Below are 12,260 nucleotides of genomic sequence, written 5' to 3' on the forward strand. Positions count from 1 at the left end.
AGTAACCCGCGTTCTTCTAAATTCTAACTTTGACTGAAATTCTATTTTTTGGTTAAACAACTGCAATGGCTGGTTTTTCTTCCTGTTAGCTGCAATGGATCTGAAGGTTGAGCGCAAGGAAAAAGACATGCAAGAGACAGGGGCGGCCAGCGGGTGAAGTCATTAAAGCGGGGGCTTTAGGCACCAGAATTTTAGGAGCCCTAATTATTATTTTTAATTCTTACTCGATATCCAGTATTTGATTTGGAGGCTTAACTAATTCGAGTTCGTACTGTGTAAAGTTCATGAAAGCTGAAACTGCTCTCTAGAAAGAACTTTTTTCATTCAAGACTCGAACCGAATACCTCCGGTTAAGGAAGGAAAGATCATATCCATCCCACTACAATTCTTCTAGTGAAGCCCTAATTGTTTTCTAGAAAATACTAAATATTTCAAAGTAGAAAAGTAAAATATTTTATATAAGGAAATTAGTACATTTATCATTCGAAAATAAGTACTAATACACTTTAAAAATTCATTTTTAATTTGTTTTTGTTTTTTCTTAGGTCTCCATCACTGTAACACGTATATTGAAATATCAAAAATTATTCCGATATAAAGTTAGCAACTTCTTGATTCGGATTTTTTTATCTAAGATCATAATGTCACATGATAGATTAAATGACATATGCAAAAAATTATTAAAATTTTTATTCTCAAAAAACTCTACTTCAAATAAAAACATATAGGAATTTTTTTATGGCCTCCCATTAAAGTTTGGCTTTAGGCCACCAAACTTATTGAGCCGCCCCTGGCAAGAGAAGGAAACACTCAGAAGATAAGAGAAAACAGAATTTGTTATTGAGAAGAAAATGATACAACCGTCTATCCATATATGAATGTACTGTGTATTTATAAAGCTACAACATAACTACCTTCTAACACTGTAATAACTTACTTCTAATTACAGTCTACAATTATATTTCTAACTATGGTTAACTTATCAGCTTGCTTTGTTAACTTCAGTCAACACTCCCCTCAAGCTGATGGTTGATATACATTCTTCACTCCTAGCTTGTTCGGTAAACAATCATGTTGAAATTTCCCCAAGCTCTTTGTCAGTAAATCTGCTAGCTGATCTTTAGTGTGTACATACTCTGTCTTCAGCAGTCCTTGACATATTTTCTCCCTAACAAAATGACAATCAATATCAACATATTTGGTCCTTTCATGGAAGATAGGATTAGTAGTTATTTGTATCGCAACCTCGCTATCACATATTAGACTTATAGGCTGCTGAATTCTAACTTCAAGTTCCTTAAAAAGCCCTACCTTCCAAGTGACTCCTGCTGCACATGAAGCCATACCTCTAAACTCAGCCTCAGCTGAACTTCTGGACACAGTCACTTGTTTCTTTGACTTCCAAGACACTAGTGCATTTCCAAATTTGACCAAGTACCCAGTAATTGATCTCATTGACTCTATACATGATCCCCATTCAGAATCACAGTAGGCAACCGGCTTGTCTGTACTTTCTTCAGGCATAAGTAACCCCAAGCCTTGTGCTCTTTTGATATATCTCACTACTCTAAGAGAAACTTCTATTGTGACACCTTGGGACAGTGTATATACTGACTCAAGACCTAAAATACAAAGGTAATATCAGGTCTTGTCATGGTGAGATATAGAATCCTTCCACAAGTCTTTGGTAGCAGCTAGGATTCTTGAGTTCCTAATCACCTTCTTATTTGCAGTTCTGAATGCATTTGTCATACTCTACAGATGTGAGTTTTTGATTCAACTCTAATGGTCTTCCGGGAAGGCTTTGCTCCACCCAAGCCTGCTTCAGATATCAACTCTAAAGCATACTTTCTTTGACATATAAGGATTCCTTTCTTTGATCTAGCAAATTCAATTCCTAGAAAGAATTTCAGCTCCCCTAAGTCCTTCATCTTGAACTTCTTCTGCAATTCTATTCATGTGTCACAAAGTAACTTATCATTGTTCCATGTGATCAACAGATCCTCCACATACACAAGGATGATAACTGTGTCACTATTGGTTCCTCTGATGAACAATGAATAATCATAGTGACTCTGTTTAAACTCTACCTGCAGGAGTACCTCTGTTAATTTCATATTCCACAGTCGTGGTGCTTGTTTAAGACCATATAAAGAGTTGTGGAGTTTGTAGACCTTCGTAGTCTCCCCTTATCTAGCAAACGCTTGTGGAATATGTATGTATACCTCTTTAACCAATTCACCATTAAGAAATGCACTATGAACATTCATCGGTTAAATCATCCATTGCTAAGAGGCAGCAAGAGCTATAATGGACCTAACTATCACCATCTTGGCTACAAGGGAGAATGTTTCACTGTAGTCTAGCCCTTCCATTTGACTGTAACCTTTGGCTACACGTTTGACCTTGTATCTTTCAACCTCACCTGAAGCCTTGTACTTTATTTTGAAGATCCACCTGCACCCTATTGGTATTTTTCCATAGGGCAGAACAACTATGCTCCAGGTTTTATTTTCTTCTAAGGCTGCAATCTCCAGCTTCATAGCTTTTACCCACTGAGGATTAGTGGCTGCCTCATTGAAGGACTGAGGCTCAGAACATGATGAATAAGCTGATTGACCTGAATGCATAAGGGAGTAATGTGAGAATAACTCACATAAACTGAGATATGATAGGAGCACCTAGTAGCTTTTGACTGCACCACATAATCTTGCATCCATAAGGGAGGCTTACTAGGCCTGGAGGATTTTCTAACTTGATCAGGCACAACATCAAATGAGTTAACTACTGCAACTCGTTCTGCAACATTAAGAACTTTTGTAGAATCAAGGTGAGCCTCAGCATGGGTATCAGCAGGTGCTGCATTATTTGAGAGGTCGCCTGCAGGATATGTAGGACTTGTAGAATAGTCTGGTGTGTGATGAGGAACAACAACTGGAGAAAGAGGAGCATCCCCCTCAGATGTAATATCAACCTCATATAGAGGAACATCAGTAACAGGAGAAAAATCTGTGGCACTAATTGGTGAGAGCAGATCTAGTATAAGAAAGATAGTGCTACAAGGAGATAACATATGCTTGAATGGAAAGATTTCTTCCTGAAAACAACATTTCTGTTAACAAATAGACACTTAGAATTCAGGTCATATAGAAAATAACCCTTTTGAGATGAAGAATATACTAGGAAGACAACAGGGATGGCTCTTGGTAAAAACTTGCTAACAACTCTGGGACATACTGCATAACATAGACAACCAAACACCTTAAGTGTTGCAGTGAAGGAGGATGCAAGTAAAGCAACTCAAATGGTGATTTGTACCCAAGTGTTCTAGAGAGCAACCTGTTGATGAGGTAGACTGAAATGGTGACACATTCACCCCAAAATCTTATAAGAACAGTAGCCTGGAACCTGAGAGACCTAATCATGTCTAAGATAGTTTTGTGCTTCCTCTCAATAATTCTATTTTATTGAGGGCTGTAGACACATGTACTTTGATGAAAGATACCAAGAGTGGGGAGTAACTGTTTAAACTCATTACTGAAAAAGTCACTACCTTTATCAATCCTTAAGACTTTTATTTAAGTTGAAAACATGTTCTTTATTTGAGTTAGAAAGTCTCTTAGTACAACTATAACTTCTGACTTGAAGTTGAGCAAAAAAATCCAAGTGTAGCTAACATAGTCATCAACTACTGTGACAAAATATCTCTTACCATTATGAAATGGAACTCTATATGGTCCCCAGATGTCACAATGAACTAAGTCAAATGCAGATTGAGACACCAATGTACTTAAAGGAAAAGACAATCTTGACTGTTTAGCAATCGAACATACAGGAAAGTAATGAATTCCTGTCTTTAAGGTACTAAGAACATCTAACTTCCTTATTACATCAATAGGAGCATGCCTAATCTCCTATGCCATACTACTTCAGAACCAAGTAAGTTGGTTGTGTGAGCATATTTATTTTTTAGTGTTACTGCAAAATACTGTGATGATCATCCTTGAAGTATTTACAAACCATGGTCCTCCTTATCAATCCCTTTCACCTGACCACTATAGAAATCCTGAAAAATGCAGAAGTAGGAAAGAATGCAACCATGCATTGATGTTCTTTGGTGTGTTGAGACACTAAGAGCAAGTTATATTTAAAATCTAGAATGTATAGCACATTAGAGATATTGTTATTTCTAAGTACTGATGAGGTACCTTTATCTGATACAGATATTACACTCCCTGTAGGTAATTGAATAATGCATCTCTCTGAACTGGGGATTGCTTGGCAAGAGGTAAGAGCATGTGAAGTCATATGATTTGAAGCTCCTATATCTATAATCCAATTATGTTTGGGATAATTGGACATTAGAGTAATTAGAGTACCTGTAGCAGCTAATTTGGTAGATGATTCTGGCCCCTCTTCATTCCCTTTGGATAACATCTGAAGAATTTGTTGATACTGCTCTTTGGTGAAGAAAGGAACAACATGAGTATTGTTAGGAGTAGTTTGTGTAAATTGTGGCATGTGAGCGTGCTAGAATTGATGCATCCCTGGATGAGTTCCATAAGTAACCTGCTGAGTACTTGCTTCTGTAGCATTTAGAAACATTGGACTACTCACACTGTTTGCATACACTCCAGAACTCTATCCCTTTTTCTTTCCTTTGAACTCTGATGGATAGCCATGAAGTTTGTAGTAGTTCTCCTTTGTATGCCCCTTATAATGGCAATATTCACACTGAACCCGATTCTTTATATACTTGAAGTTTTCACCTGCATTTGTTGGGCCCTTATTACAATAGAATATATCTCCTTCTATGCCTTCAGTAGTTTCAGTGGTCTAAGTGAAATTAGCTAGACTCTTTTGACTCTCTTGATCAATCAGTAGAGAGTAGGCTTTGTTAATACTAGGAATTAGAGACATCATCATGATCTGGCTCCTTGATTGTGAGTAGGACTTATTTAATCCCATCAGAAATTGAAGTAGCCTATGATAATCAAATTGTTGGGCATATTTTTTAGACTCAGGGGTACTCTGATTTCTCTTCAACTCACCGGTTCAGATAATTATGCGCTATGGAGAAGATCTATGAGGATTCGTTTGTTAGGGAAGAGCAAGTTAGGTTTTGTAGATGGTCGATTTCCTAAGTCTAAGTTTGAGTTTAAACTTCATGATCAATGGGAGAAAGTTAATGTTGTAGTTCTCTCATGGATAATGAATGCATGTTTACTTAGTAGTGTAGTCTATGCTTCTAATGCTCACAAAGTTTGGGACGACATAAAGGAGAGATTCGACAAGGTAAATGGATCTAGGGTTCTGTTCCTACATAGAGAGATCATACCCTCACTCAAGGTACCATGTCTATTGCTGACTACTTCTCCAAATTGAGAGATCTCTGGGATGAATTTGATGCGTTAATAGCTACATGGATTTGAAGGTTGAGCTCGAGGAGAAGGCAACACTCAGAGGATGAGAGAAATAGAATCCGTTATTGAGAAGAAAATGATACAATCGTCTATCTGTACATGCGTGTATTGTGTATTTATAAAGCTACAGTATAACTACCTTCTAACACTATACTAACTATACTAACCCTTCTAACTATGGTTAACTTATCAGCTTGCTTCATTAACTTCAGTCAAACACTTTCTTATGCTAAGTTTTATTTATTTAGTTATTTCGATACCTACATTCGAACTAGATTAAATGTGAATTTGCACCAAAAAATATTCCAAACAAAGATAACTTCATATATAGGATTAAAACATGAGACATTTGAGCTCTGATTATGCTAAATTCACTCAAGAGACACATTTTTATAATAAGATATACATGTTTAATTTTGCAAGTACAAGCAAAGTGACATATATACATCTCGTCAATCACATTCAATAACTTCAAAATGACTGAGTGTTTATTAGTTACTATACAATACTTCTACTTGTTTTCTTTCCCTTTCAAAAGATAATATATTACTATAAATAATTAGTACATATCGCATGCTTGGGAAATCATAATACACTATTTTTTATCCATATTAGTATAGTACTGGTTAACTATTACAGGTTGTTTCTAACTCCCCCTCTCCATTTGCTATTATTTGTAATCTTATAGAGATTATTTGAGAATTGAGATTGTTAAAACGTGGAAGTTTTGGTCCTACTAACATTGGATTACTTTTGACCTTTTAGGATTCCAATCTAATCAATGATTAATGATCAGTCTTAGGCCTGTGTAATCATATCTTAATCAGGTAAAAATCAGGATTTGCTTAAAAATATTAAGTTTTCCTGAAGCATCTCTAATAATTAATCCATTAAACAAGAAGGCTAGTCTAAGTTTAATTTCCAATTAAGCGCCTTTTCTTAATTAATAAGAAGTTTCGTGCACTTCAACTTTTCATATTCGTTTATTTAGCTTGTAAATTTGTTTAATTTTAGCATTCTAGTCCTAAAAAAATAGATGGTGATCAAGAGTATTCAACTAAAAGTTTACACAATTAATTTATTTTAACTTGTTATTATATATAGTTGTTGACCTTATATTTTATTGATCTTATTTATAGTAGACAATTACCTATAGCTATCTTTTAGGTAATTTGAGGAGTCGTTCGGTTTGTGGATAAAAGATAACAATTCAGGGATTAAATACTAAATTATTTCATCATGTGTTCTTTTTTATGATTAACAATCCAGGATTAGTTATACCGCGCAATTGTAGTATTATTTTATACCAACTTAATTCAATATGGGATAACAATCGTGCAATTACTAATGTTGAGTTAAAACGCCAAAAATAACCAAGATACCCTTCCTCAAGGCTCTTCTCCAAAGTCCATTAAAAAATCTAAGGTTAAAAATTGAAATATAAGTTTATCCCAACTTATCTAGCATAAAATCAAACATGTACGTAGTTTATATTATATCCCATATATCTCATTTCTAGTCCAATGAACCAAATAACTATCAATAAAAGTATATCCACATGTATTAAATATAACAGTCATTATTTAATCCCCATATTAATTAAAATCACATCTCAATAATTTCGGTACTTTTCATCAAACAAACGACCCCTTATAGTGTAAAAGAATTATCTGTCAGTGCATAGAAATTAAACGATATAAAAATACGTCAAGATGCACTCTAGTTTTGCGTTAGAAAAAAAAATATGAAATCCAAATTAATATGATATAAATTAATTTTCGCTGTCAATATTCTATTTTGAGTGTGTTTGACGAAGAATGTAAAATGTGAGCAGTGCATAGGATCAAGAGTTTAAAGCATTAAAGTGTTAAAAATATATATATTGTTGGATTCTTCACTGAAACCTAACTGATTTTTTCTCCTTAACATGTGCCGGTGGTCCATGTATCTTTCCCCATAAAATAAGAAAGAAAACTACCACTAATAATTCTTTTTTTCTAAGTATATAGTTTGTCTTTGTATATTTTTCTCAACTAATCTCATTTACTTTTTCTTCTTCTTCATTTAATGCTAGAATTTAAAGAAAGAAACTCTTTCCTGCCAAATTAGGTGAATGCTGCATTTTATTTCTCTATTCTTTAATTTCTTGCATATACAGGACAATTCGATGTACAAAGTATTTCGCGTCACACATGATTTAGGAAAAGATATAATGTAGATAGTCTATCTTAATACAAACATTAGTGACTGCTTTCACGACTCGATTGGCATGTTACAACTTACAAGCTGAATCATAGTGTTTTACTTGCTTTTGTTATCCTACTTTAGTCCATTTTTTTTTTGTCAAAATATTAATTTTTCACTTTAGAAAATTAAGAAAGCATTAATTATGTTTTTCCATATTTGGCATTATAACTACTCCATGAAGGCATATAATTATGATTATTACTCTTTTCATGAAAGAATAATAGTAATTTAGTCAAATATCTTTTATGAATGTTATTTGTCTTAATTAGGTTCTTATTCACCCATTAAAAATCCCTTAATAGCATTAATTATACGAGTTATTTGACTAAATTACCTTTTATTTCTTTTCATAATGACTTTTTATTTCTCATCAGACTGTTTATAATTTTGTGCAGCCGTGAAAAAAGCCTCTTGCAGAAATGCAGGGTAAGATTGCGTATTATAAACCCTTTTGGTCCGGCCGTTTCTAGGACCTCGTGCATAGCGAGAGATTAGTACAACAACACTAGATTTTAGAAAAAAAATAACTTACTCTTGGTTTTCATAAAAAGAAAAAGCAAAAAGAAAAACTTACATAAAATCCGGAATTGTATATAACAATTGCAGTTGTAAAGGAGAATAAAAAATAATAAAAAAAAGTCTCTGTATTTTAATCATTTGTTCAGCGGCAAAGTCGTAGAAGGTATCTTTATCAGTTTCCTATAATGGAGACTATTTATGAGGGAAGTTCAAGAAATAGCCATTAGAAGTATCAATAGGATTTTGGAGAAATTTGCATCATCCTCAATACTCTGTATTATCCGGAGAGTCAGAATTTAAAGTTTATGGGTTCTGAAGTATTGTCGAATTCTCCAATTCTAAGAAAGGGCCGGTCATCCAACGATAAGGGGTAAATCAGGTCAGCCGATATATAGCTCGTTTTAGTTATTCAGTTCGCAATTAAATATTTACACATATGGAAAGGGCAGCTCGGGTGCACTAAGCTCCCGCTATGTGCGGGATCCGGGGAAGGGCCGAACAACAAGGGTTTATAGTACGCAGTCTTACCCTGTATTTCTGCAAAAAATTATTTTTACGGCTCGAACCCGTGATTTCCTAGTCACATGACAACAACTTTACCAGTTATGCCAACAAGGCTCCCCTTCATAATACAAATACATGATCTACAGTAAAAGTTACTATGTTGGTCTGAACCCGTAGCTAATATTGTAGCTCCGCCCTAATTATATGTGCATGTGATTCTGAGTTAATGGTGTTAGAGTGTTAGCTGGTTTTAAGTAAGTCTTCTTTTGGCTCTCCAACGACCTCTGCTGGCATTTATTGTTCTTTGCTTTTAAAGCCGTGTTTTAGCATACAATATATGATCAAAAGATTATACACATAGTACACACACTCCCTCTCTCACATTCACACACTTACATTTACATGTATCATGCATATGAACGTATATATATATATATATATTTAATATTTGTACTGTGATATGTCTATATATTCTTGAGTTTATTTTTTTTCAACAACAGTCCGGCCCCTTCATTTATTACCTCCTCTTCCACTTAACTTCTTCTTCTATAAATCACTTTATTTTCTTTCTTCTCTGTCACTCACAGGTCTTCTCCTTTCTTCTTTTCTTTCCCTTCTACCCCCACTTAGCTTTTATTAATAAATTTTCTGCTTTTTTAATTTCCTTTATAAAGTTATTATCTTTTTTATTAATCTTCTTGAAGCTCAAGTGTTAGGATCTCTCAAGTTAGACAGCCATTGTTGCAGGTAAGCATATGACATTTCTAGTTCTTTGCTCTTTTTTAAGGACATTTGGTTTAAGATGTTCTTGAAAAACAAATAAAAATGTTTTTTGGAAATTAAAATAACACCAACATTGTCCAAAATCATTTTTTTTTCAAAAACTATGAACACCAAAGTTTTTTGGGGCATTTGCACACATTGTGTTCTTTGTGGTCATTATTTAAATTATGTCTCCACTAGGCCGATGGATTAAATTTGTTTGCAAAAATTCATTTACTTTTAAAGGCGTAATTTAACCCATTGAGCTAACATATAATTTAAAAGTGGGGATCTTTACACAAATAACCGGCTATATTCATTGTTTATTTTTCTAGCCATATACATATATTATGCATTGATTATACATATATAATACATAAATTATGCATATATTATACTTTCACCAGCTATTTTGAGTTTAAGTGATTGAATGAGCGGCTATTTGGGTTAATTCTTCAAAAAAGTGGCCTAAACAAAGGCCATTTTTGCAAATATCCAAAAATATTGACAAATTTTTCTTTCTTTTTATGTTTTGGACAGGGAAATTAGTGTTGTTAGAAGATATGGATGCGTCAACGGGCATGATGATTGTTTCAATTGTAGCGGCCTACTTACTATGGTTCAAATCCATCACAAAATCCATGAAAGGGCCCAAAGGCCCAAAAATGTGGCCCATAGTTGGAAGTTTACCCGGCCTGCTTGAAAACGGGACCCGAATGCATGAATGGATCGCGGAAAACCTTCGGGCCTGTGCCGGTACGTACCAAACTTGCATATTTGCAATTCCATTTTTAGCCCGGAAGCAAGGTCTCGTGACAGTCACGTGCGATCCAAAAAATTTAGAGCATATATTGAAGGTTAGGTTTGATAATTATCCTAAGGGTCCTACTTGGCAAGCTGTGTTTCATGATTTGCTTGGTGAGGGTATCTTCAATTCGGACGGTGACACGTGGCTCTTCCAGCGCAAGACAGCTGCGCTGGAATTTACCACTCGAACCTTGAGGCAAGCCATGGGTCGATGGGTTAACCGAGCCATCAAGAATCGGTTCTGCCCGATTCTTGAGATGGCTCAGGTTCAGGGCAAGCCGGTTGATCTTCAAGACCTATTGCTTCGGCTCACTTTTGATAACATTTGTGGCTTGGCTTTTGGCAAAGATCCAGAGACGCTCTCTCCAGAATTACCTGAAAATAACTTTGCTACGTCTTTTGATCGAGCCACTGAAGCCTCATTGCACCGGTTCATCATGCCCGAGTTCGTTTGGAAGTTGAAGAAAATGCTTGGACTTGGAATGGAGGTGAGCCTAAGCCATAGCTTGAAACAAGTGGACGATTACATGACTGACGTTATCAATACACGTAAGCTAGAGCTGCTGAATCATCAGGACGGTGGGCCCAAGCACGACGATTTGCTCTCGAGGTTCATGAAGAAAAAAGAATCCTACTCGAACAAATTCCTCCAACACGTGGCGCTCAACTTCATCCTAGCTGGACGTGACACATCATCCGTCGCACTGAGCTGGTTCTTCTGGTTGGTCAGCTTGAATCCGAGGGTGGAAGAAAAGATACTCATCGAACTCTGCACCGTCCTAGCAGAGACACGTGGCAACGACACGTCAAAGTGGTTAGAAGAACCTCTAGTGTTTGAGGAAGTTGACCGATTGACATATCTCAAGGCAGCATTATCCGAAACCCTAAGACTTTACCCATCCGTGCCAGAGGACTCAAAACATGTCATTTGTGACGATTATTTGCCCGATGGCACATTTGTACCGGCAGGTTCAAATATCACATATTCCATATACTCAACTGGTCGAATGAAATTCATATGGGGCGAAGATTGCTTAGAATTCAAGCCAGAAAGGTGGATGTCACAAGACGGTAACAAGTACCAAGTTCAAGATGCATTTAGATTTGTCGCATTCAATGCAGGACCAAGAATTTGTCTAGGTAAAGACTTGGCTTATTTGCAAATGAAATCAATAGCAGCAGCAGTGCTACTCCGCCACCGCCTCGCGGTGGCGCCAGGCCATAAGGTGGAACAGAAAATGTCCCTAACATTATTCATGAAGTATGGTCTAGTTATGAATGTGACCCCTAGAGACTTGACTCCAATTTTGGCAAAATTTGGCAAAATTGAGTCATGTGCTGGCGAGCATCTTATCAATAATGGCATTCATCAACCAGAGGCTATTACAGTAAATGGGATTGCTTGAAGATAAACATTGCAAATCTTATTAATTTGTTATTGATATAGTAACAATTATATACAGTAACATTTATCTTGTTGCAATAATGTCTGAAGAGGTATTTATTTCTCCAGTTTACCAGATAACTTTTTGCCAAAGTGGAATATTACAACTTAACTTCTTCTTTTTATTTTATTTTTTTTCCTTTTCTTATCACCTTCTTATTGTTTTTTCTGTTCCAAAGCATAGTAAATGATTATATATATAGATATTGTACCTCATTAGTCCATTTTGTGAAATAAAATACAGTTCTGATTTTAAAGTTTAAAGTTCTGCACTGTGACTACTTGTATCATTTGTCCTTTTAATATTTTGATAATTAATATATGGTGGCTATGTACAAAAAGTTGCATTATATTGTTAGTAGACTCTTTTTTATTTATTTATTTTCCATTAGTGTTTCTTATCCATTTTGGGGACCAACTAATCTGAGTTTGTGTTGCGACAACTTATTTTGAAGGATAAAAAGTTTTTTATCAAAGAAGACTTTATTTCCAGGCTTAAATCCGAAACCTTTAGTTAAGAACGGACGAAACTCACCACCCACCACAAAGTTAGT

The 12,260-nt window shown here is 35.4% G+C and overlaps 1 protein-coding gene across 1 annotated transcript; it reads left to right on the forward strand.

Moving 5' to 3' along the window:
- Positions 1 to 9,267: 9,267 nt before the first annotated feature.
- LOC107811390 (cytochrome P450 86A22) lies at positions 9,268 to 11,970 on the forward strand. The gene is made up of 2 exons (XM_016636313.2): positions 9,268 to 9,440; positions 9,996 to 11,970. Exon 2 carries the CDS (start codon positions 10,019 to 10,021, stop codon positions 11,666 to 11,668), a length of 1,650 nt encoding a protein of 549 aa, XP_016491799.1. The 5' UTR covers positions 9,268 to 9,440; positions 9,996 to 10,018; the 3' UTR covers positions 11,669 to 11,970.
- Positions 11,971 to 12,260: the final 290 nt, after the last annotated feature.

This window comes from Nicotiana tabacum, chromosome 1 (assembly GCF_000715075.1).
Source record: "Nicotiana tabacum cultivar K326 chromosome 1, ASM71507v2, whole genome shotgun sequence".
Taxonomy (NCBI): domain Eukaryota; kingdom Viridiplantae; phylum Streptophyta; class Magnoliopsida; order Solanales; family Solanaceae; genus Nicotiana; species Nicotiana tabacum.

Coding starts and splice junctions, on each gene's coding strand:
- LOC107811390 (XM_016636313.2), top strand. CDS start 10,019: ATGGATGCGTCAACGGGCATGATGATTGTTTCAATTGTAGCGGCCTAC.